At 40.2% G+C, this 23258-nt stretch overlaps 2 protein-coding genes across 3 annotated transcripts in view; both read left to right on the top strand.

Moving 5' to 3' along the window:
* BTBD8 (BTB domain containing 8) overlaps window positions 1-5104 on the top strand; it is a 50762-nt gene extending 45658 nt beyond the window's left edge. For both annotated transcript variants that reach the window (XM_060277456.2, XM_088673806.1), the window contains 2 exons: window positions 264-2558; window positions 3974-5104. In XM_060277456.2, coding sequence (XP_060133439.2) covers window positions 264-2558; window positions 3974-4443 — 2765 coding nt within the window. In that variant the 3' untranslated portion in view covers window positions 4444-5104. The remainder of the gene's footprint in view (window positions 1-263; window positions 2559-3973) is intronic.
* Window positions 2430-22224, top strand: C7H1orf146 (chromosome 7 C1orf146 homolog). Its single transcript, XM_060276735.2, has 6 exons — window positions 2430-2558; window positions 14508-14631; window positions 17846-17939; window positions 19189-19357; window positions 20826-20904; window positions 21784-22224. The coding sequence occupies exons 2-6, from the start codon at window positions 14563-14565 to the stop codon at window positions 21916-21918; spliced, it is 546 nt and encodes a 181-aa protein (XP_060132718.1). The 5' UTR covers window positions 2430-2558; window positions 14508-14562; the 3' UTR covers window positions 21919-22224.
* Window positions 22225-23258: the final 1034 nt, after the last annotated feature.

Raw genomic sequence — 23258 nt, 5'->3', positions numbered from 1 at the left:
TTAATGATGGCAGTGTTCTGAGTTTTAGCCCAGTGATTGCTAGCTCTTCCCTGTTCCACAGTGTGGTTCTGGTTAGTAGTGATGATGCTTCCACAAAAAGCAACTTTAACCTTCTATTCATTTTTGGTCTATTTGTGTTTGAGTGTCCTTTTGAAGTTATTCTTGTATGGAAAGTACTGACACAGTTGACATGCAGTGCTCTTTCATATAATACACTCTGCAAATTGGAATGTAGCATAACCTTTAGATTTTTGTCTCGGTAGGTCCACCGGGAGAGACCCCAAATCTACTGAAGCCTGGACTTTCTCCTAAGCAAAATGAAGAAAAAAACATGACCCAGTATCTAACTCAATCAGAGAAGCAACCTTCATCAAAGAAAAAGTCTAAATCTCCGCAGACGGCTTCAGTTAAAGCCACAGCAAAAATAATAATAACATCCAAAACCCAAAACCATTCAAAGAAAAGTGAAATGGTGAACAATAAAGACCAAAAACAGAAAATAGTTACAGGGCAACCTGTTCCAAAGCTTCCTTCTTCAAGCCAGAAGCATTCCAGAAGTGAATCCCCAGTTCAGAAGAATTTACATGCAGAAGGACAAAAAAATTCAACTTCGTTGGGAACTCAGTTACATAGCAGTAACAAATCTAGCCCAGGGAAGAGGAACAACAGCAGAACATCTTTGCTTGAGATAGATAAGAGGCACATACCTGATTCAGAAGAGAGAGGCACCAAAGGAAATTTGGAACATCAGTGTGTTGCAGAGCTGAAAACTGAAAAGATAGCAAAACAGGTTCATAAGAATGAGGCTGATAAATCACTTGTAAACAAAACAACTGAAGAATGCAATGTACAAGAATTGCAGCATGTCGGAGAGGAGAAGGGTGTGACTTGTGCAAATGTTAGCCAGAATCCTGCCATTTTAGCCTCTAAAGAATTGAAGTGCAAAACACTTCCTGATTCTGTTGCCTGCCAGAATCTCTTGGAACATACAGGAGAGAACCTTTTAACACAAGTAACACCGGTCGGTTGCAAATCTAATGATACCTCAAAGGATGTTAACTCTCTTGATGATCCATTGCACAGCTTGTCTGAAACAGCCAATGACAGCTCTAACTCTGAACCTGAAGGGAGGAAATCTTCTAAGGTCTGTATAATGGGCTCTGAAAGCACTGATGAATTCTCTGATAAATCTGCCTTGACTGAATCCCAATCGGCTACAGTGGAATCAGATGCTGCTTCAAAATCTTTTGTAGAGCACGTTGCAGAAAAGTGCTCATCTAAAGACACCGATACCACAGAGACACCAGAGAGCCATGAGAACTCGGAGGCCCCCTTTGCAGATCATTGGAATCTGAGTTCCAGTGCACTTGATCCAAAAGAAAGCCCTGAATCGGACACTGGCAGTGCAACAACATCATCCGACGATATAAAGCCGAGATCGGAAGACTATGATGCAGGAGGGTCTCAGGATGATGAGGGGTCAAATGAAAGAGGGATTTCAAAATGCAGCACTATGATATGCCATGATTTCCTTGGCAGAAGCAGCAGTGATACAAGTACGCCCGAAGAACTCAAAATCTATGACACAAGTCTGAGGATAGAAGTGAAAATGAAAAAGGAAAACTCTGATCTGTTCCGTGTTATTTCAACAAGTGATGACGAGATCCCTAGAAAAAGGCCCGAAACGTGGCTGCACCAAGGTGACGAGAAAAGGGGTGGCTCCCGGGGGAATAATGCTAATTTTGCCGCTGCGCAGTTTCCCCAAGAAGCTGATCAGGTCTCCTCTTCGGCTGATGAAACAGAAGAGGAAAAGTCTGAAACTGAAAATGTCGTAGACAACCTGCCTCCACCGGAAATCCCTGTTCAGCAGTTCCATGGAATTGTGAATCTCGCATTTGAAGATGCAGCAGAAAACGATACTGAAAGTCAAGAATTCCCTGCCACCAAAAACTTTAAACGTTCAGTATTGCTTTCAGTGGATGAATGTGAAGAATTGGGATCTGACGATGGTGGGGAGGTCCACACTTCCCTCCAGCGTTCTCTGGATGCTGCAACACCTTCTGATGTGTTTGATGGCATTTCCCATGAGGATCACGGCAAGACATTTTATTCAAGATACTCCTTGGAGATTGAAGACGGGTTCCTGGAGTGTAAGGAGAATGATAAGGAAAGGTTAGATAAAAGTGAGAATGCTTCTGTAGACCCTTGTGGCAATGAGCAAAAACCCAAGGACAATCTGAGTACTCCAGTTATGGAGCAGAAGCCTGCAGAGAAAGATTTGATTGTGAGACATAGTCAGTCTCCAGCAGAAGTTAAGGAAAACGCCAAGAGCGAAGAGAACAATGAATTTCAATGTAATAAAGTCTCAGACAATGACACAAAGTCTCAAGGAAGACCATGTCACCTGGATCTTCATCAAAGAGATAATACTGAGTTACAAAAGAACAATTCTGCAAAACCTGTAGACCCAAGTAGGAGTCATATACTGATTCAGGAAGGCCACGTGAAAGAGATTGATTCAGCATCTACTGAATACGCTAACTCTGCTTTATCCGCAGGTAACGTACAGAAATAAAAGCATTAAGTTCCTCGAGATATTAAGTATTAGTGGAATATTAGATTTATAGTTGGGTTTGAGACACTAACTCTAGCAAATACCTTTAGAAATTTAATCCAAACTGTTATAGAATTAAATGCATATGTTTAAAACAAAATATCTAAGTTGCATACCATATTCTTGACCACAATAGAATATGTATGACGCTGTCCAGTGGGCAGTTGGGAATATTTATCATGGGCAAAGCAGAGAGTGGGATGCTGTTCCCTGCTCTTGAGTTCATTTTCGACCCAATAGAACATAGGCAATATCATCTTTTAATGGAAACTTGGCTATCCATTGGTTCAACAGCCTATATGATTCACATAAATATATATCTATAACTATATATATATCTATATCAAAGTGGGATGTGCAATAAGTGCATTAATATTCTCAATTAAAAGTGCTCTGCGTATTTGCCTTTTAAGAGCTATATTCAGTATTGTTTGTTTTGCACAGAGCTTGGGTCTCCTCTTAAGCTGCTGTTGGAATCAGTGGGACCCTTACCATTGGCTTCAGCAGAAGCTGGCCTATAAGTTACTTTTTCAGAATTACTGTAGTTCTAAGTTTTGCCAGTGAAAAAATAATTTCTTTTTAAAAAGAGAAAGGTCAGCTTTTAAAAAAAAGAAACCCAGTTAATACATTTAAACTTATGCTTGCTTCACACGGTTAGGTAACTTCTTGTCTAGTTTTGTGTCTTCCTTAAAACAGGGATTCAGCTCGGTACCCCCAAAGTACAACACAGTGAACCTGAATCTTTCAAACTTCTGTGTATTTAAAAGTTATAAACTGATGATTTGTGTTCTGAAGAACCATACGAATGGATGACTTATCAAGCTGTACTTCTTTTTGTTTGCTTGTCCTTGCTTGCAGCTGCCCTTTGCATGTGCAATACTTAAATATTAAGCCTGTGAATAAACCATTTGTTTTCGCCCCTTTGAGGTTGACTTGGCTTAAGTCACTGTTTGGTGATCATGTCCTCCCTTTCGTTTCCCCCTCCCTCGCTCTGCTCCTTCCTATTTTAAGTTCTTACTTTAGTGATTTTAGAAATCCATGTGCATTAAATGTTGGTTTACATGACTTGTCATTTTCTGTATCAGAAATTTTTTCCAATTATGGAGGTTTATTGTCAATTGCCAGTGGTGATTGCTGCTTTATTTATAAGCCGTACTTCGTTTCATTTACTTTTTTAAATGCATTTTTAAAAATGGCTCAAATATTTGTGGACTTTGTATACAAGTTACATTTTTCCTTACCTCTTTAATCTGGTTGGATTGGTCCTGCTGCATTGAGTGAAGTATGCTGTACAAAAGCCCTGCAAAGGGGGAAAGCCTGTGCAATTTTTACAATGTGTAGTATTGTGAATTATTTCAGGAGACATAGATGATTGTGACAGATTGACACAAAGCTGCATGTATGAGCATCGGCCTCCAAAAACCCTTTCTCCAATTTACGAGATGGATGTTGGAGAAGCTTTTGAGCAGAGGATGGAGTCGGAACTGGACATTCTAGATGTGGATTTTGAAGATCAGCCGTTTGCAGAACAGGACTGGACTCTTCTCAGGCAACTGTTATCTGACCAGGAGTCAAACTTAGACATCAAAAACTCTGTTCCTGAAGACCTTAACTTAGCACAATATCTCATCAACCAGACACTTTTTCTGGCACGAGACAGTTCACAACCTCAGGGTAAAGCACAGATTGACACTTTCAGTAGGTGGACTGAACTGATATCTCCACTGGATGATTCTTCAGCAAGCATCACAGTGGCAAGTTTTTCCTCTGAAGATTGTTCTTCCCCTCAAGGGGAATGGACAATTCTTGAACTAGAAACCCATCACTGAAGCGATCAAGTGTTTTGAGACAGGACTCCTCCCCTCTTCTTTTCCCTGTTCCTCTGCAAGTAAATGGGTGATGCAATATTTCTATACAATAATAAATACTGCATCAGTCAAGAAGAGTCAGTCCTTGATATTGAAATGATCCTTTCTTTAAGTGCTCCGTTTCTAATTTAAGATTTAAACACAGGTAAAATAAACTTTTGAGATTTAAGGTGGATGTTTTCTAAAAACTATTTTCAAGCATGTCTTCTTTTCTTTCTCTTCCTAGACTTGGGGAATTAGATGCCCTGTAAGAAAATGCTTTGACTTACTCTCTCCTTTTTTCATTCATCACTTACTCATACATTTCTAAATGCTCAATGAATTAAAATATGAATGCAGAATAAGTATTGCTATCCTTTTTTCTTCCATTGCTCTCCATATATAGTGACTTGGTGACTTCTTCAAAGATAAGCAATTCACAGTGATTACGTCAAAAGATGTGTGCCAACAGTACTTTCAATTCTAGAAATGTGTGTTTGGATTTGCAGGAAATAATAATAATGCAACTGTTTCTGAATTTATTTATTAACAGCAGCATGTTTGGGTTGTTTTCTCCAGGTTGATTTTTTGTAACTTTTTTGGTTTTGAAAATTCAATAAATTTCTAAATTGTTTAAATCTAAGATTGCACAGGAGTTACTGGAAAAGATACATAGTATTCTTTTTCTAGGAAGAAATATATGTTTACAGTGTTGTTAAATTGAAAGGGGGGAAACCTCATGAATGATTTATACAAAATCTAATACAATTAACAGGTGTTTTTTCCTTTTAAGATGGTATTTAATAGAATGAGACAGGTGAAATATAATGAAGTAGTTCGCTCATTTCAAATTTCTGTATTTTGTGTGCCATATAGATCTATATTTGGATTCCTTAGAGTGTATTAGGTAGCACACTTCCCTGACCAAAGGACACTTTTAAAGGATTGGTATTCATATATTTTTGATCCAGAGCCTCTTTCCCAGTTACAGCTTATTATCTTGGGGGTGGGGGTGGGGGTCTGGCTAATAGTGCAGGAACAGTGAAACACCATATCATCTATATGTGGCTTTTTGATTTCCTTTTTAATATGCATCCTCTTTACTCTGTGACAAGAGAAATTTGGAATCCACTTCATAGGGAGCTCTTACCATCCAAGTTCCCATGTAGATGGAACACTCAGTCAGATACTGATTTTTGTGTTCTATGATGCTCACTTTAATACTACAGCTTAAGATAGATGGGCCTTTTTGCTGTGAAGTAATTGGGCAAGATTTACCTGTCAGCGGAAGCCCTGCACAAAGTCTTCTGTTTGCCCTGCCCCACATGCTCTCCTGACCTTTTCTCTGGTGGGATGGAGAACCCAGAGTACAGCACATGAGGGAAGGAGAGGGGAGATCTGACAGGCTATAGTGCTTGTGCAGTTGGAGCATTTGTCATAGCGCAAAGTTGGATTCCACCCATTTTATTTGAGTAACGCGTGTGGAAATGCAGCTTTTGAAGGATTCATGATTTCATTCTTCCCTCTCTGCCTATACTTAAATTAAAGAAAGTAATTAAGATATTTCCATAGCGCCGTTCCACTAAGGAAAATTCCCAGCTTTCAATGAAAATACATGAAAACGTTAAAAGGAAAACATCTAAATATATATACAGTGGTACCTCAGTTTATGAACACAATTGGTTCCGGAAGTCTGTTCATAAACTGAAGCAAACTTTCCCATTGAAAGTAATGGAAAGTGGATTAATCTGTTCCAGACGGTCCGCGGAGTACTTAAACTGAAGCGTTCATAAACTGAAGTGAACTTTCCCATTGAAAGTAATGGAAAGTGGATTAATCCGTTCCAGACGGGTCGCGGAATACTCAACCTGAAGCGTACTTAACCCGAAGCATGGGTGTAATTGGTTCCGGAAGTCTATTCATAAACTGAAGCGTTCATAAACTGAAGCAAACTTTCCCATTGAAAGTAATGGAAAGTGAATTAATCCGTTCCAGATGGGTCCGCAGCGTTCATAAACCAAAAATTCGTAAAAATTCGTAAACCAAGGTGTTCATAAACCGAGGTTCCACTGTGTGTGTGTGTGTGTGTATATAATATATATTATATATATCTCACACATAAACACATCAGAAATTAAAAATGGTAGAAACTGTAAAATGAAGATCGAAAAGCAGCATACAGATTAACGTGGGCTTTCATGGGAAGGTCATAGCAATGGTTTGGTGCAGATTCCTGTGGGCAGAGGTTGGCTCCAAGAGCCTTTTAGGGCTTCAGAGGTAAGCACTAGCAAGTTGAACTTTGAAACAGACCAACACCCAGTGCAGTTGTTCAAAGACTGGCAACATGTAATCCATTTGGCTGGTCTCTGTTAGTAGCCCAGTGACCATTGTGTACTTGCGGTTCACAATAAGTCTTCAAAGGCATTGCGAAAACCAGTGCAAGTATTGGCGATGCATAACAGCTTTCCATGTACTTCAGTAGTTAGATTTTTATTTCCGACAAACGTTGGGATTCATTTTGTAGCAAACATTTGGTGTATGTATTGGGGAAAGAAAGTTGAATAAAATTGGCAGTAAAAGAATAAAGCTTATGCTGTGTCAGCTCTTTCCCATTTCACTTACCCTTATGTTAAAAAATAAGATGTTATTAAAGATAAATATAATAATATCATAAAATGCCCCAGTAAAAATTGTTGGACACCCCACCCACCACGCCGTATCCTCTTTCTACAGCGTGATGAATTCACAAAAAAATGTCTTTACAATCTTCAATCAGCTTCCAAAGTCAGACACATTCACACATTCAGTGCTCCAAACGTCCATCAAAGGGAGTCAAATCTGAAAACTTTAGTCTCATACATGTTTTAATAGTCTATTTCTATGTCTAATTGTCCAATGTAGCTTGAGGAAGATTATCTGCCTGTCTGTGATCTTTGGTGTAGAAAATAAAGGACCACCATATTGTAAGAAATGTCTCTGGTTTTTGTTTTCCATGGGAAACAATATTATGGGTGACATTTTTTGCTATTGCTTGCATCATATATTTTTATACCAAAATTCCAGAGTAAATCCTTGTAGCTTCTGCCATGTTTGCGCTATTGCCAATCATGCAGCGACAAGAAAATAGGCAGCGAACCTTTTATAAAGTTGTTTATTGGCATCCTCAAAAATAGTCAGGAAAGCCAATTGTGGGTTAATAATACTTCCCTTTTCCAATGTTGTTTAATTTCTTTTGCTAGAAGGGAGATGGCAAATTGGCTCTGGCCATTTGGTTTTCAAGTGGAAAAGTTCCTTTGGTCTGGCATGACGATGGGGAAAAGGATTTAGGCAAGGGGCGTGGCCGGGTTTGGGACACACCAGCTAGGGATGAAGTACTCGCAGGGTGACACAGGATGGTGAGGGGACCCAGAACTGAAGGGGCCAGAGTCAGAAGGGGCCCTGCCTCCATGAACACAGTGGGCTCTGAGACGTAGGGAGCAGTGGGAGATATGCTCTAGGTAAGGCATAGGCAAACTTGGCCCTCCAGCTGTTTTGGGACTACAACTCCCATCATCCCAACTAACAGGGCCAGTGGTCAGGGATGATGGGAGTTGTAGTCCCAAAACTGCTGGAGGGCAGAGTTTGCCTATGCCTGCTCTAGGTGGCTGAGGCAGACAAGAGACTACAGCCCAGCTCCCTAGTTGGCCAGGTGGGGCTCACTATCTGGGAGGAGTGTGATTTCTCAGCTAGAGTAGGCTCAGAACAGGTGAGGGTCACCTGCTTCATCAAGCCCAGGTGCCGCACTCAGCAGGCAAAGCAGCAAAGGGCAGCAGAGCTAAGGGGCTGTGTCTGCTCAACTGTCCATGTTGATGGATCTTGGCTTGGATGCTCCAGGACCACTATGGGATGGTGCTTCTGGTTGGACTTTGGACATATGGTTTGACCCCGGACCGTGTTTCCTGACTGTTGAACTTGGGACTTGAAGTACTGCCTTTCTGCCAGGTAGGCCAGGGGATCGGGACAATGTCCATAGCAACGTCTAGCATGAAAGAAGAGCATATGATGGAAGGGTGGGAGGGTAGAATATATGACAGAAAAGCTGCGGAGGTGTGCTGGGCCAGCCTCAATTTATTCCCCAAGCCAGTTGGGCCCACTCCCTGGGGAATCCCTGGACCTAGGCCTGCCTGCCACTGGTCCACCCGTAGTCAGGCCTGCAGCCCTCCCCAGGCTAACAAGGCCTATGGCCAGGACACAGTGCCGCCTTACTGTTTAAGGTAAGCAGACTTGTCTTATCCTTTGCCTTAGGCTGGAAAATGTCTGGAGCCGGCCCTACTAGTCCCTAGAGCAGTGATGGCCAAACTTGGCCCTCCAGCTGTTTTGGGACTACAGCTCCCCTCATCCCTAGCCTGGTCAGGGATGATGGGATGCAGGTGGCGCTGTGGTCTAAACCACAGCCTAGGGCTTGCCGATCAGAAGGTCAGCGGTTCAAATCCCTGCGATGGGGTAAGCTCCTGTTGTTTGATCCCCGTTCCTGTCCACCTAGCAGTTTGAAAGCACATCAAAGTGCAAGTAGATAAATAGGCACCGCTCCGGCGAGAAGGTAAACGCTGTTTCCGTGTGCTGCTCTGGTTCGCCAGAAGTGGCTTAGTCATGCTGGCCACATGACCCAGAAGCTGTCTCCGGACAAACGCTGGCTCCCTCGGCCTATAAAGCGAGATGAGTGTGCAACCCCAGAGTCATCCGCGACCAGATCTAACAGTCAGGGGTACCTGTACCTTTACCTTTACCCTAAAGTACAATTGAAGAGGCTGAGCTGCAGGGATGGGGCAGAAATTCAATTCAGTTTGCATTTAAAGGTGAATCGACCAAATCTACTTTCTGAAGCAATACGAGAATCACAGCACAGCCCTTCTTTTAAATTCAGACTTATCTGAATTTTGCAAAGGTTGTTTACAAAAATACTGTACATACATTGGGGGTCAGTTTCACACCAGTGAAAATAACATACAAAATATATTACATTGCTTTCAAAAATGTCAAAATTGCATGCAGAAATATCAGACATTCACACTAGGATGTTGGGATTTTTGGGGGGGGGGGTTAATTGCAATTGCAGAAATGTGGACAACTGAAGTTAACATTGGGGAGATTAGAAAACGATAACCAGAATGGCTAGATCCTTATATCCCTACAGAACTGTAAACAAAGAATTCACTAGTTCAAAAATTCTCTGCCATGAACTTGGTGGTCTCTGGCAAGCCAACACCTCTTAGCCTTTTGGTGGTTCAAGACCAGCTACGGTACTGAGTCTCAAGAGCAACACTACTTCCATTCAAATATCTGACGAAGGTTAGGCTTCCCAAGTGCATGTTTGGGTTATAGTTGTATCCTGACTCTGAAAAGGTTGAAGACTATTACTGTTATCTCTCTCCTGTAATTCTGAAGCTTATTGCAAGTATTATGCCCACTTGAGAGGGATTATTGAGAGAATATGGGAAGTTCCTCAAGTACTTTGAAGTGCATTAGAAATGCTGGGTATTATAGTTATTGAAAAACTTGTGCTGAGGTTTTTGGAGAAAATGCATGATACAATTAAGCACGTATTTGGCCTAAGATCATCATTAAAAAACGTGACACTTCTGAAATGCTCTCTAAGGTGAGAAAATTCCATAAGCACTACATGTAAGAAGCTGGTTCACATGTCTCCCCTTGGTGGCATCGTATACTCATGTACACAATCAAATGGAGACTAAAAGCTTTGTGTAGATCAGGCATCCCCAAACTGTGGCCCTCCAGATGTTTTGGCCTACAACTCCCATGATCCCTAGCTAACAGGACCAGTGGTCGGGGAAGATGGGACTTGTAGTCCAAAACATCTGGAGGGCCGAAGTTCGGGGGTGTCTGGTGTAGATTGTGTCTCTAAAAGATATGCTTGATGTGCTGAGTTGGCCAGGTACGATATTGTTAAAGGTGTGGTCTTGATTATGAGGTCTTCTTCCTCTTAAGCAGAGATGGGGAATTGTGGCCCTCCTAGATGTTGCCGAAAATTGGTCATGTTTGCTGTGGCTGCTGGGAGCTAGAGTCCAACAATATCTCAAGGGCCACACATTCCCCATCCCTGCTCTCAAGCAAAACAATCCAAAATCGCGGTAGGTGCAGTTATAATAAATTGGAAGGATTGGCTGTAGTGTCTGTTTGTTTCCAAGCAGATAATGCATAATATTCTCTAGCTGTAGCCTGTTGGCTCTTCAGACGGTACATGTGAAGAAACAAAGATTTATGTCCTGGACAATTTCAGTTTAAAAGGGTATAATTGCACATCGCTGTGTGAATATTTCATGACTGTACAATAAGTTATCCGCTTGATATATGACGTAGTGCCTAAAGACAGGCATAATAATAATAATAACAATAGTAACAGGAAGAAGTGCTCAGTTAATTGCATTGGTAATGATTTCAGCAGATTAAAAAATAGAAAGGGGGCTGGTGTACTGGAAGCCCATCCCGAACAAGAAGCTTTCTACCTCTTCCTTGAAGAGGCATAACTCATAGCAAAATGTGAGAGGCTACCATACTGCTTGCAACACCGTGAGCATAGCTCAGTGGGGTATTCGTTCCCAGAAATTGCCTGAAATTTCTAGCAGTTTCTTTCTAGCGGTTTCTCACCCCGACACAACACCCCTAAGCAGACTGTACCTAGGGCAGTCTCTGGTATCTCCACATAAAAGGACACTCTCTTCCACCACAATTGAGGGAAGTTGGCTAGTTTAAGGGGTGGGGAAAGATGGCTGCCTGGTCTACACATGTAGGTCCCTCAGCAACGGGGCAACCTTTGCTAGGTTAAGGTGGAACAGCGGAGGGACTGCTACTATTGCCCCACAGCATCTGCTCCCTGAGGGGTTGCCTCACTCCGTTGAATGTTTGGGCTGACCCCGATAGCAAGTGAAGGCGGGAGTTTGCCTTGCCAATTTTCTTGCGAAGGCACAAGAACTGAGGAGACACCAAACATAGATGAATACTAAGCAAGCTAGTAATGCTCCAGTATTATTAAGCACGACTACCTTCTATAAGATTTCCAGGCTTCTTTCCAAATATACCCCTTTGCAGGAAAATATTTGAAATGGCAGGCTTTCAGATCAACGAACTAAAATTACACTTCCTATATTAAGAAAGCTTTGACCCTATTGTTGTAGCGCCTTCAGTCTTTTCCCTGGATAGTTTGCCTTTCTGTACCAAATGGGGAAACCTGATACTGTGTAATTTATTTATTTATTAAAGTCGTTCTCGTTTAATTTTTTTAAAAAATGCTTTATATAGAATAGACTTCCAAACGAACACGATCACAAGCAGTAACGCACAAGTTTTATTACAACAACCTGCTGTAATGTTAATCCTTAACCCTGTCCTGCTTTTTTAAAAAAACCCACAGCATTCTTTAATTGAGCATTTTGATTTTAGTAGTAATTCTGCTTTTGCCTTAAGTTAACTTAGTCAGTTATGGTGGATACATCTACATAATTTATCAAATTCAGTTGTAAGTGTAGAGAGGGGTTTTTTAAATTTTATTTTAAGGACCAGTATTGGGGAGTCTTGTGCAAGTAAAGTAAGGAGGAGAAGGAATGGAATGCGGGAGTGGAGTTGAAAAATTGAGTTCTTTTTTATTTTTTATTAAATTTATATACCACCCTTCATCCATGCATCACAGGGGAAAAGTGGAGAAGGAGATGCCCTTCTTTAGCCCAATACCTTCCCCCCAAAAAAACCCAGCTTTTGAGAGTGAGTTAAAAACAGAAACATCATTTCATTGCGCCCATACAAACGGAGAACGCTGTTTCCTCAGTGGCATGCTTTTTTGAATTTGTCTGTAAATTGAAAGTTGCCAGTTTTAAAAACAAATAAATGGGGTGGGGGTGAGGGGAAGAAAAATCCTGTAGGGTATATTCTGCAAGTGCCACTGGCAAGTTAACCAGACTCCCTTGCCTGTGATACCAGAAGAGGGAGCCGTCAGAGCTAGGCCTCAAAGCCAGCCTCCATTACTGGCGTTCCATAATGGTGTCTCTTAGTAAAGTTGTGAGGGGGACCTTGACTGAGGGGCCTGGGCTAAGTAGGAATGAGAGTCAATAGATTAGGAAGCTCTAGAAGCCTTTGCTTCCCACACTGTCCTTAGCAAGCCTTAATGACAAAACTGCCACATCCAAGCTCTTTCTCGTACGTCGCTTTTTATTGAACGTGAGAGGAATTACTAAACCATTCTTGACTGGCATGACTCACATTGCCATAATGCTGACTAGAATTCTAACTTCATAAGCGGTGTTAGAAACGGAGATATGAAAGCTAGGAGCTAAACGGCACCTAAAACCGAGGTTACAGTTTTCATAAAAAGAATCATAGGCTTCTCCCTCATCAGGAATTTTCCTGACAGGTTTCCAGGTGTAAAAATGGCATGGTGGTGGGGATTTTGCCGAATCGGCAAAATGTCAGTGAAAACTCGGCTGTATGGTAACACAATGGAAAATGCAGCGGAAACAGCTCCAAAAGCTTAGAATAGAATAGAATAGAATAAAATAAAATAAAATAAAATAAAATAGATCTTTATTGTCATTGTCCCCTTGCAGGAACAACAAAATTTCTCGGTTGCTATATCAAAATCACTATTTGGGGCGGGGAGGTTTCCCCAGAAAAAAGTTGACAATTTGAGTTTGTTCCCCAAAAAACCTCAAGGGCACCCAAGGTCACGGGGTCAAGCTGGCACTTCTTGCCCAAAATCAGAACTTGAAGCTGGGGTCTCTTTGGTGTATGCACAGTATATTCAAAATATCCATTTTGCCACACTTTGAAAGACACAGTGCCTCTTAGGATAGAAAAGGGGCACCCTTATTGTGAGGCCACAGAGTGGTAAATGGGGACTTTATGAGTTAATTTGCAACAAATTATAATGATATGCTCTCTGTGCATAGCTGCCAAGTTATCCCTTTTTTAAAGGGATTTTCCCTTATGCTGAATAGGCTTCCTCGCGAGAAAAGGGAAAACTTGGCAGCTATGTCTCTGTGGAGTGTGTCTCACTTAGTACCCTAACCATTTCCTAATGTTGTAACAGAAAAGGTGCTTACCGTATGGGAAAAGGTGAAAAAGCTTGAATGACCACAGAATTATTAGCTCTGTTAGCAGATCCTCCAAGTGTCCCTATTTCCCAGGGACGTCCCTGATTTAGAGAAGCCATCCCGGTTTCTGATTTGAACCCCAAACACCCCACTTTTCCTTAGGATGTTCCTATTTTCATTGGAGAAATGTTGGAGGGTATGGCATTTTCCAACCCCCGAGCCGTCTAAAGGCAATCCTGTATAGCGAAGGTGTTTTTTTTATGTTTTATGTTTTTATATATGTTGGAAGCCACCCAGAGTGGCTAGGGGCAACCCAATAAGATGTGTGGGTATAAATAGTAAAATTATCATTCTGGAATGGGACGTCCCTATTTTCATCGGAGAAATGTTGGAGGGTATGTGTTAGGCCTGTGTGTCTCCTAAATGTTTGTGACAGTCTCGCTCATAGATGGTTTGCAAACTCTGCGTTCAGATGGTTGGGATCTGTATTGCTGAGCCACCTTGAAGTTATAATGTGCCTCAGAGTATCACTAACCATGCTAAATTGACTCATAGTACCGGTAATAACCAGAACAAGAACTGCACTTGAGGAAAGTGCCTTTTTTCTCTTCAAGGCCTTTTTGATTCAATGGAAGCTTGTTTCTGGTACATGTACAAATGTGTTGCACAGTTGAAAGGGAGTGAGTGCACCATTTCCAAGGGCTAAAAATAGTCAAGAGCTATACATGTTTAATCTGAAGCTTCATTGAGATTAATGGGACTTACTCTTAACTAAGTGTGCTTAGAATTCCAGCCTAAAGTGGAGTTGGATATTTTGTTTGTACAAAATGACATTTTGTAAATGATACCTTCTCTTTGCACTTTACTTGTCTTCTAGCATTATCAAAACTCAGTGTATAATGTGACCTGTTACATTAATGCTATTTACAAGATGCGAACAAAGGTCCCACTACTTTCCCTTCTCAGTTTGTAGTGTTCCGTAAGTGTCTGGTACTGCAGAAACTTCGGCGACTGTGTTAACATGGCGGAAGGCAGTGGGCAAGAAAAGACACGGTGGACTGCAACCGTAATTGTGAGTTCATCTCTTCAGGTACTGTATCCTACCATTTGTTCGTACAAGTTGCTCTATCCTCGCAAAAGGTCACAAAATAAATGGGGCTGTGCATTCCACCCTTTCTAGGAACACCTAATATAGAAGAGAGAGCCATGGTATCAAAGCTTAACAATAAAGTCAGACCACAGCTGTACCATGTCCCCATATGACTGGGATTAAGGCCTCCAGATTAGAGAGGGTAGTCTGCAAACAGATTTAAGACCCACCACCTTTTAAGTTAAAATTAAAACTAAAAAAAGAGGAATTGACCGACATTGAAGCATAGTGTAATGGGAAGCACAATTCTCTAAGCAGTGAGAACTCCCAAAAGTGCAGAGGGTACTCAGGTTAAACCAGTACAATTGACACTGCTATCCCATTAGGTTTCGGGGGGGGAACCCAGCTCCTTCAGAGCTCCCAAGAAATCCCACAGTTCTGACTTCAGTTTGAGTCCAAAATTGTCAATCAATTGTGCTCTTTCCACAAATAAACCCAAGTAGCCAGGGGAAGGCACAGAAATACACTTGCTTTTTTTTTTTTTGCTCTAGCTCTCCCACAAGTATCTCCAATTATTTAGTTACTGTGGCATCATATTGACCCTAGTGTACATTACCAAGGGATACTAAACAGACCTCGCTTGGACTTTTTACTTAACGGAAGAAACTGGTTTGACGACTTTACCAGTCCTCTTCTTCTCCAGACCTGTCTTATAGGCGCAGAATTACAGTACTGAGTTGGAAGAAGCCCCAGGAGATTTTTTTTAGTTTAATCCCCCAAAACACATAACAATATTTTAATTCCACTAAATCAGTGCAGTGGCTGTTCAGAAGTGAGATTTTCTGATAAAGCTTGCCTACAGCAGACTTCTTATATTCCTGTGCTGAGCTTTTTCCCTACCCCAAACAATTCCAGAGGGGTTCAATGTCATGATCAAAGAGCACCGACCATATTAATATGCCCATTTCAATGAAATCTAAAACACTAATGGCCTGGCTATAACAAAAGCACAACACAGAAGACCTTGCTTTATCAGATCAGAGGCCCATCTAATCCAGAATTCTATTCTCACAGTGGCCAATCAGATGCCTATTGTATGCCCAATAGAGGACATGAGTGCAATAACACTCTCCCCACTTTTATTTCCCAGCAACTTGGTATTCAGAGGCATGCCCAGTAGCACACAGCCATTCTGACTCTAGTAGCCACTGAACTTCTCTAATTTTCATTTAAAGACCTGGTCTTACGAATAGCGTTGAGCTAGGACCTGGGGTAAAGGTAAAGGGGTCCCTGACCATCAGGTCCAGTCGTGTCCGACTCTGGGGTTGCGGCGCTCATCTCGCTCTATAGGCCAAGGGAGCCAGCGTTTGTCCGCAGACAGCTTCCGGGTCATGTGGCCAGCATGACAAAGCTGCTTCTGGCGAACCAGAGCAGCACACGGAAACGCCGTTTACCTTCCCGCCGGAGCGGTCCCTATTTATCTACTTGCACTTTGATGTGCTTTTGAACTGCTAGGTGGGCAGGGGCTGGGACCGAGCAACGGGAGCTCACCCCGTCGCAGGGATTCGAACCACCGACCTTCTGATCAGCAAACCCTTAGACTCTGTGGTTCAACCCACAGCGCCACCTGGGATACCGGGGCTCAAATCCTCACTCAGTCATGAAGCTCACGTGGGTCAGTCACTACCTGTCATCAGAACCTACCTTGCAGGGTTGTTTTGAGGATAACATGGAGAGGAGGAGAGCCATGTATGTTACCTTGAGCTCCTGGGAGTATAAAAGCAAATATAAATAAATAAATAGTTGGGAGCTAACTTTCACCCGTCTTGAGATGTTCCCAATTTGTAAAAGTGACTGAAAGAAAATGGGGTGAGTGAGCTGGAGTCTATAAGAGTTGTGTTTTGCACTTGGAAGACTTTTACATCAGGGAGGATGTGGGGGACGCACTCTGTTAATGGCTGTTAAGTGCCACTTCCTATCAGGTTGTAAGAAACCCTTTCTTTCTCCAACACTTGCAGCAGCAGCACCTCCGTGACATTTAGAATCGTTGCCCACCTGAGGCCATCCCTGCTTCCCAACGAACGAAGTGGCTTTTGCATTGACTTTTTGTTAGTACAGCCAGTGCTCGCCAATGTGTTCCCCTTCCCTCCTTTTCCCCTCTGGAGCCTTCCTTTAGTTTGTTAATAGCAATTACAGGATGCAATGAGCAGTCATAATGACAAACAGGCGATGCAGAAAGTGCTATAGATGTTTTTATCTGGGTTCTCCTTGCTTTCAGGAAGCATTTTGATTGATTAATCTATAATGTTGATCTTTGTTACTCTTTTAAATGCAGGTTTTTTTATTAGTTTCCCTTTTCTTGTTGACAGGAACAGTTCTTGGAGGCAGTACACTGTCATTGCACAAGCTGACATTGTTCTTGATTGATGGAATAGAAAGAAACTTGGCTAGCTTCTCTTAAGATGAAAACTTGATTGATGGGGATACCTGGGTAATCTGTGACCCTCCAGATGCAGCTGGTCTACAGCTTGCAACATCTCTGGCTGGGGCTGATGGGAAACAGGCCCTTTTAAAAAGCCCCTGCTGCATTTGGAATACGTCTTCTGTCCATTCCTATCCTTTTTCTGGGTCCACCTTACTTTCCTGACTGTTATAATGAACAGATGGGGAATGGGATGACAGAGGCAGGAGGAACCGACAGGAGAAAACCCAAACATTTTCTCATTGCATTGGGGAGTGTAATGGATGGCTCTCCAGGCTGCAACTGGGACAACTGTTAAGTTATGTTGTATGGCAAGCTAAACATAAAGCACCTTGGTTATAATGTGCAATATTTTAATGAAAATGATGCATGTTTTATAATATATGTTAGCTTAGTGGGAAGAGGAGTAAAGGTTTAAAAATGATCAACGCTGTAGATATTTCAGACTCTCTTTTGTCATTATAATAGAACTTGAAGTGACCCAATTAACTTTATTTAGAACTAGAATCATAGAATCATATAGTTGGAAGAGACCACAAGGGCCATCCAGTCCAACCCCCTGCCAAGCAGGAAACACCATCAAAGCATTCTTGACATATGGCTGTCAAGCCTCTGCTTAAAGACCTCCAAAGAAGGAGACTCCCACCACACTTCTTGGCAGCAAATTCCACTGTCGAACAGCTCTTACTGTCAGGAAGCATGTTTTAATCCTGTGATTTATAACTTATTTAGGGTCATGAAATTTCAATGTCCCTACAAAATCAGCATCACCGGGTTCGATATTCAGATACAGTGGAAAATGGATCAATAATTTTCTCTCTTTCTGGTACAGTATCTTAAATTGTGGGAAATGTGACCATTAAAATATATTATTTATTTATTTATTATTTAATTAAATTTATTTATATTTCATTTAATGTATTTATTTATATTTCATTTAATGTATTTATTTATAATTTAAATATATTTATTTCATTAAATATATACACTACTTGATGATGTGTGTGTGTTTATAATCTCAGTGGTTTACAGGGCTACTTAACCTGTAGAATTCAATATGGAAATTAAGAGTGACAAGTTGTACACATCATGGTCTTGCAGCATCCCTACAACATAATTTGGGTCATAGTATCAATATGCTTTACACCAGGCATAGGCAACCTTGGCTCTCCAGATGTTTTGGAACTGCAACTCCCATGATCCCTAGCTAACAGGGCCAGTGGTCAGGGATCATGGGAGTTGTAGTTCCAAAACATCTGGAGAGCCAAGGTTGCCTATGCCTGCTTTACACCCACTGAATTTTATAGAGGGCGTAATCTCAATCTCCATAACTGACCCTTTAGAAATCCCCCAAAGCAAATAATTTGTAATGACTGTTATCCTTCTCCCAAACTGGACATATTCACATCTGAAGGAAATTTTAGAATACTTGTAGCCAGATATGAATAGCAGAAAATGATCCTGTATATTTATAAGCAAGGCAGAATAATATATATTACAAGACAGAAAATGAAAGGTCTTTTGTTAATTTTAAACCATTTTAAGCTATGAATATTGGGTTTCACAGTACAGTTCACTAAAAACACTTGTTTGTTATTATTTTGTTCACTTAAATCACAAACAATTTACTAAATTCTCTCTTTAAAAGACAGTCCCTACCCATGGGTTTAAAATGTAAATAGACATCACACAAAAGGAAAAAGAATGAGGAGGGAAGAGGAAAAGAAGCAAATTCATGTATAAATTTTTAATGTGTTCCTCATCTTCCTATTCTAATTTTAGAATCACTGTAATAAACTAAGCATATATGATCAGGGCACTGTAGAAACAATTAGCCCCCTTTCCTCTTTTTTGACATCACAACCAATGGGGCTTCCAAGAAAACGGGTTCAGGAAACGGATGAAAGAGTAGCAATGAGACTTTCTTCCACGTACATATGCTTAGGACTACAGCGTTATATGAAAAGAAAAAAAACACCTATATTTCAATAGTAAATATACCAACTATAAATGTATTTGACTATTTTTTATATGCAGTTAAGTCTGACTTGATCACCATATTTCTTCTTGCCCAGGGGTTGCATTTTTGCTGGTCGATGCTCAAGGCTTATTTTTCACAGAGAGAGAGGTTTTATTTGAAAGAATAAAGAAGTTCATGACCATTCACAGGAATGGATTTTTGCTTTTGTCAGCCGCTCGTCATGGACCAAAAGAATGGGATGGGATGTTCAGACTTCAGCAGAGGTATGATTTTTTTTAAAAAAAATCATCAGTAGTTTGTTTTATTAGTAAAGGAAACTAGGTACAATAATATGAAGTGTTTGCATAATTATCAAATATGTAGGTGAATTTGATTTTGCTCAAAGAATTTAGTCAAAGAATTAAAACCCTGTTGTCATATTGTAGTATATAAGAAAATGATGCATCTCGGTCAGTATGACTTGGCAAACTCAAGTCTGATAACATGAGGCCATTTTGGAAATTTAACAAGTCATCATTCCCTAAGTACAAGATAACACTATTTAGTGTTACCTTCTCAGAGACTGAGGGTTGTGTCCTAGGAAGGCAATCTGGAAGTAAATCCTGTTGATTTCAATGAGACTTACTTCCAAGCAAGTACGTGTTAAGACTGTAGCACAAGTTCTAATGGTCTAAAAATGAGAATTATGCTTCTGAAAGTCCAGCAATACAGATCATTATGCTAACAAAGAAGCAAGTGGCAGGGGTAGTACAACATAACCTAGGGCATGGCAGTAGTACTGCAAGAACAGAGCATATCCTGGAGTAACAGGATGCTTCAATATTAAGTGGATGGTTCAATATTAAGTTTACGTTCGAAGTCTTAAAAGTGAGTTAGGAAATTGTCCAATCTGATCATAATGGCCACTATTAATAGCATAATTATCTCTGTGTGTTCTCTCCTGCATTTAATTACCCTCTGACCTCATTGTTTAAATTCCTCCTCCTCTGCTCTGTTTGTCTGCAACTTGGGCAAACACTTCATGCATTTGATTCAGTGGCCTGAAGTTAAGAAAAGCCATGAAAATTTGTTGGCCATTAAAATGCCAGAATAAGTTTTGTTCGTTTTGATCACATAAGTATGCGCAATACTTTAGAAACCTAGGCACAAATAAATATTGGGAGCTTACTTTTATCAGACCAGACTTTGTCTATCAAGCCTAGTACTTTATTGTGGTGGACAGAAGGTAGCTTTGTGCATCTGTGTAAGATGTAAAGTGCATAGGAGACTACCCCTGCTGAAGACAATGCTGAAACACCTTGGGAAATAAACAAAATTGGAAATGTTTTTGGTGACCCTTTAGCTTGGCCTTTCCCTTTTTTGTTTTATTTCCCCATCTTGGGTGTAGCCCTTTTGTTTTCCATGTAGCTCAGGACTGTGTACTCCCGATTGCCTGGGGTTTAAGGAAGGCGTCTTTTCCATCACCTGAATTCTTGGTGCAAAGAAAAATATATAGAAAGGAGAATTCCTGGATGTCAGGCTCCAAGCCTGGGAGCAGTGGTAGGGAAGGACTTCAACTACCTTCTGCTATCCTAATCCTAGTGAAAGTGAAGTACCAGCTTTTGCAAAATCCCAATTTGCTGCAATCCTGTTAACATACCCTTATGTAACAGCATGCTCCAATTCTGGTCCACGCTGTAAAAAATATGAATACTGTACTCAGCATGATTGACATTTTGAGGGTTGTTTCAGGTTCCTCGGCAGCCATTTGCGAATAATCCCAGTCCACAATACCGCGGAAGCTATTAAACTCATGCTAACTATAGCAAAAGTAAGTAGCAGAATTTAATTGTCAAGTAATAACGTACAGCAAAACAGCTATGACGATATAGAATACATTAATAAGATTTCCACATACTTTCTTGAAAAGTCTCTCGTACGTGCTAAGCATGTAACCATCTAAAATGAGCCAATGTGGTTTAGTGTTTTAAGTGCCAAACAAGAGCAGGGAAGGTTCTGGTATAAAACCCACTGGCCAAGCTTCACAGGGCTGTTGTGATTATTATTTTTTAAAAAGGTGGGAAGAATAACCAAGGATATCCTTGGAGGAAAAGTGACATGTAAGTGAATAAAATAGTTATTTGCTATTTGGTGCTTGTAATACTAATTATAGATACTTGACTGGCAGATACTTATAGGGCCAAATGCTTAATGTGATATATGAATAAGATACAGTACTTCTACATAAATACTTTTGGCAATAATTATTTAAGAATACATACCTAATTTTTAAAAAGTGTTCCCTGTAGTTTACTTTGCAGCAAAACCAGAAATAAAATTAAAGACTAAGACTATTTTAAGCTATGCTCTTCAAAATAACTACTTGTTCCTTTAAAGAGTTACTTCAGTTTAACCTAAGCTTTTTCTTTCAATCACACCAATATAAAATCAGAATTAAAGTATTAAATTTTAAGCATTTTTAAACATAGTCACTTGAAGATGAGTCATTTGTAGACTTTCATTTCAAAATAGAAGCTAAAAATCTCCGAAACAGGACCCTGCAAGTAAAATCTGTTATTTTACAAACCCTCGTTAGTACTTTCCTTCAGGATCTTTCTTGCAGAAAGAATCCCAAGTTATTTTCAACTCTTATGGTGTATTAATTGCACAAACCATTACTATAACCTGCTTTATTTCTCTCCTTGTAAAGACTACTTCAAAACCGCATCTGGACAACATTCGCTACAGAATGCTAATGGCAAAGACACAGATTGTAGAACAAAGCTGTGTTTGGAAAATGCTTCATCAAAGTCAACTGGCTTGTAGTTTAGTAAACACCACTTAATGTTTTATTCAAAAAAGTTTGGCCATGTTTATTTGCAAAATAGTCTCAATTTTGTGCTTTTAAAAAATGTATCCACAAAGCAATAAGCATGTCATTTTGAAAGCACATTTCTGGATGTTACATTCAGGATTAAAATCAGTGTGTGATTTCTTAGTTTAATTTCCTGTATAACCATCCAAGACATACTACTGTTTACTTGAAATGGATAACCAGATGTAAAATTCTGAGGAAGAATGGTCTTTATTCAAGAGTAACACCTTTAAAAAATGTAACTTTGCAAATAAATGGCATAATTGTAGCCTACCCAATTTAATGTTTTCTAAGAATTATTTAGAACTTGTTATTCTTTTATTTCCATTCATGATGGAAAATCTATTACTAAACAATTTGTATATTTAAGTCAATGAACTCCCACCTCCCAGACTTTTCATTCTGATCTGCTTGTACTTGCTCAGATATATTTCCAGAAATGACCAAGCAAATTTGCAGTGAGGAATTTACTCATAGTTGAAATGGTAGAAAGGATAACTCACCTTTATGTCATCATAGTGTAACTCATAATGATGGGCTGCTGGGCCTTACTACCATGAGGTGATTCAATTTTCTCCAAGTAACTGTTTAATCTACCTACATCTAACAGTGCTACAACATGCTGCTATATATCTCCGAATCAGTTCTATGATAACTGAAATGGGTTCTTAGTACCTACACTGCAAGTCTAGAATGTACTCTAATGTCAATAAAGCACATGCCAATTTATAATTTCTTCAACAAACACACAAGACGTAACCGGCTGTGCATTCACATAAATAATGCTCTTCTATATTTTCCACAATATCAAATATTTCTCTCATACATAATCAACACATAAAGTTCAACAAAGTAAACAGATTTTATGAATATACAAAGATACATGGAATAGAAACTAGCAAATATTTGGACTTTATGAATGAACTGATCTATTGGGACTTCTGTTTACTTTGTTGAACTTTATGTGTTGATTATGTATGAGAAAAATATTTGATATTGTGTTACGTCTTGTGTGTTTGTTGAATGTATTTCACATAACCCCAGGTTTGAGGTTGTTTTGCAATTTATAATTTCTCTCATATCCTACGTCTTGAGGCATTTGTGTTCTCTTACTTTTCTTGCGGGTATGATGAAATGCCAGTAAGGGAATTTATCACTTTTATTTTTTGCTTTTTCCTTGCTATTTTCTGAATACTTGAGGTCTGTACCAAATAGGTTGGCTGTTTTCTAAGTGGTGTATTTTGGTTGGTGAAAATTAGAGGCCCATCACAGGGTGTGTATAAACCTATGCCTAAGGGAAAAAATGAAAA

The sequence above is a fragment of the Zootoca vivipara genome, chromosome 7 (assembly GCF_965207765.1).
Source record: "Zootoca vivipara chromosome 7, rZooViv2.hap1.1, whole genome shotgun sequence".
NCBI lineage: Eukaryota > Metazoa > Chordata > Lepidosauria > Squamata > Lacertidae > Zootoca > Zootoca vivipara.
Note: the sequence above shows the minus strand (reverse complement) of the source record. Positions and strands in the feature narration are given on the sequence as shown.

What these genes read in the sequence shown, in the direction of transcription:
- C7H1orf146 (XM_060276735.2), top strand. Translation starts at nt 14,563, where the DNA reads ATGGCGGAAGGCAGTGGGCAAGAAAAGACACGGTGGACTGCAACCGTA. An exon ending in TTGTGAGTTCATCTCTTCAG is followed by an intron (nt 14,632 to 17,845) that starts GTACTGTATCCT and finishes TAACTTATTTAG; the next exon opens with GGTCATGAAATTTCAATGTC. An exon ending in ATGTTCAGACTTCAGCAGAG is followed by an intron (nt 19,358 to 20,825) that starts GTATGATTTTTT and finishes GGGTTGTTTCAG; the next exon opens with GTTCCTCGGCAGCCATTTGC.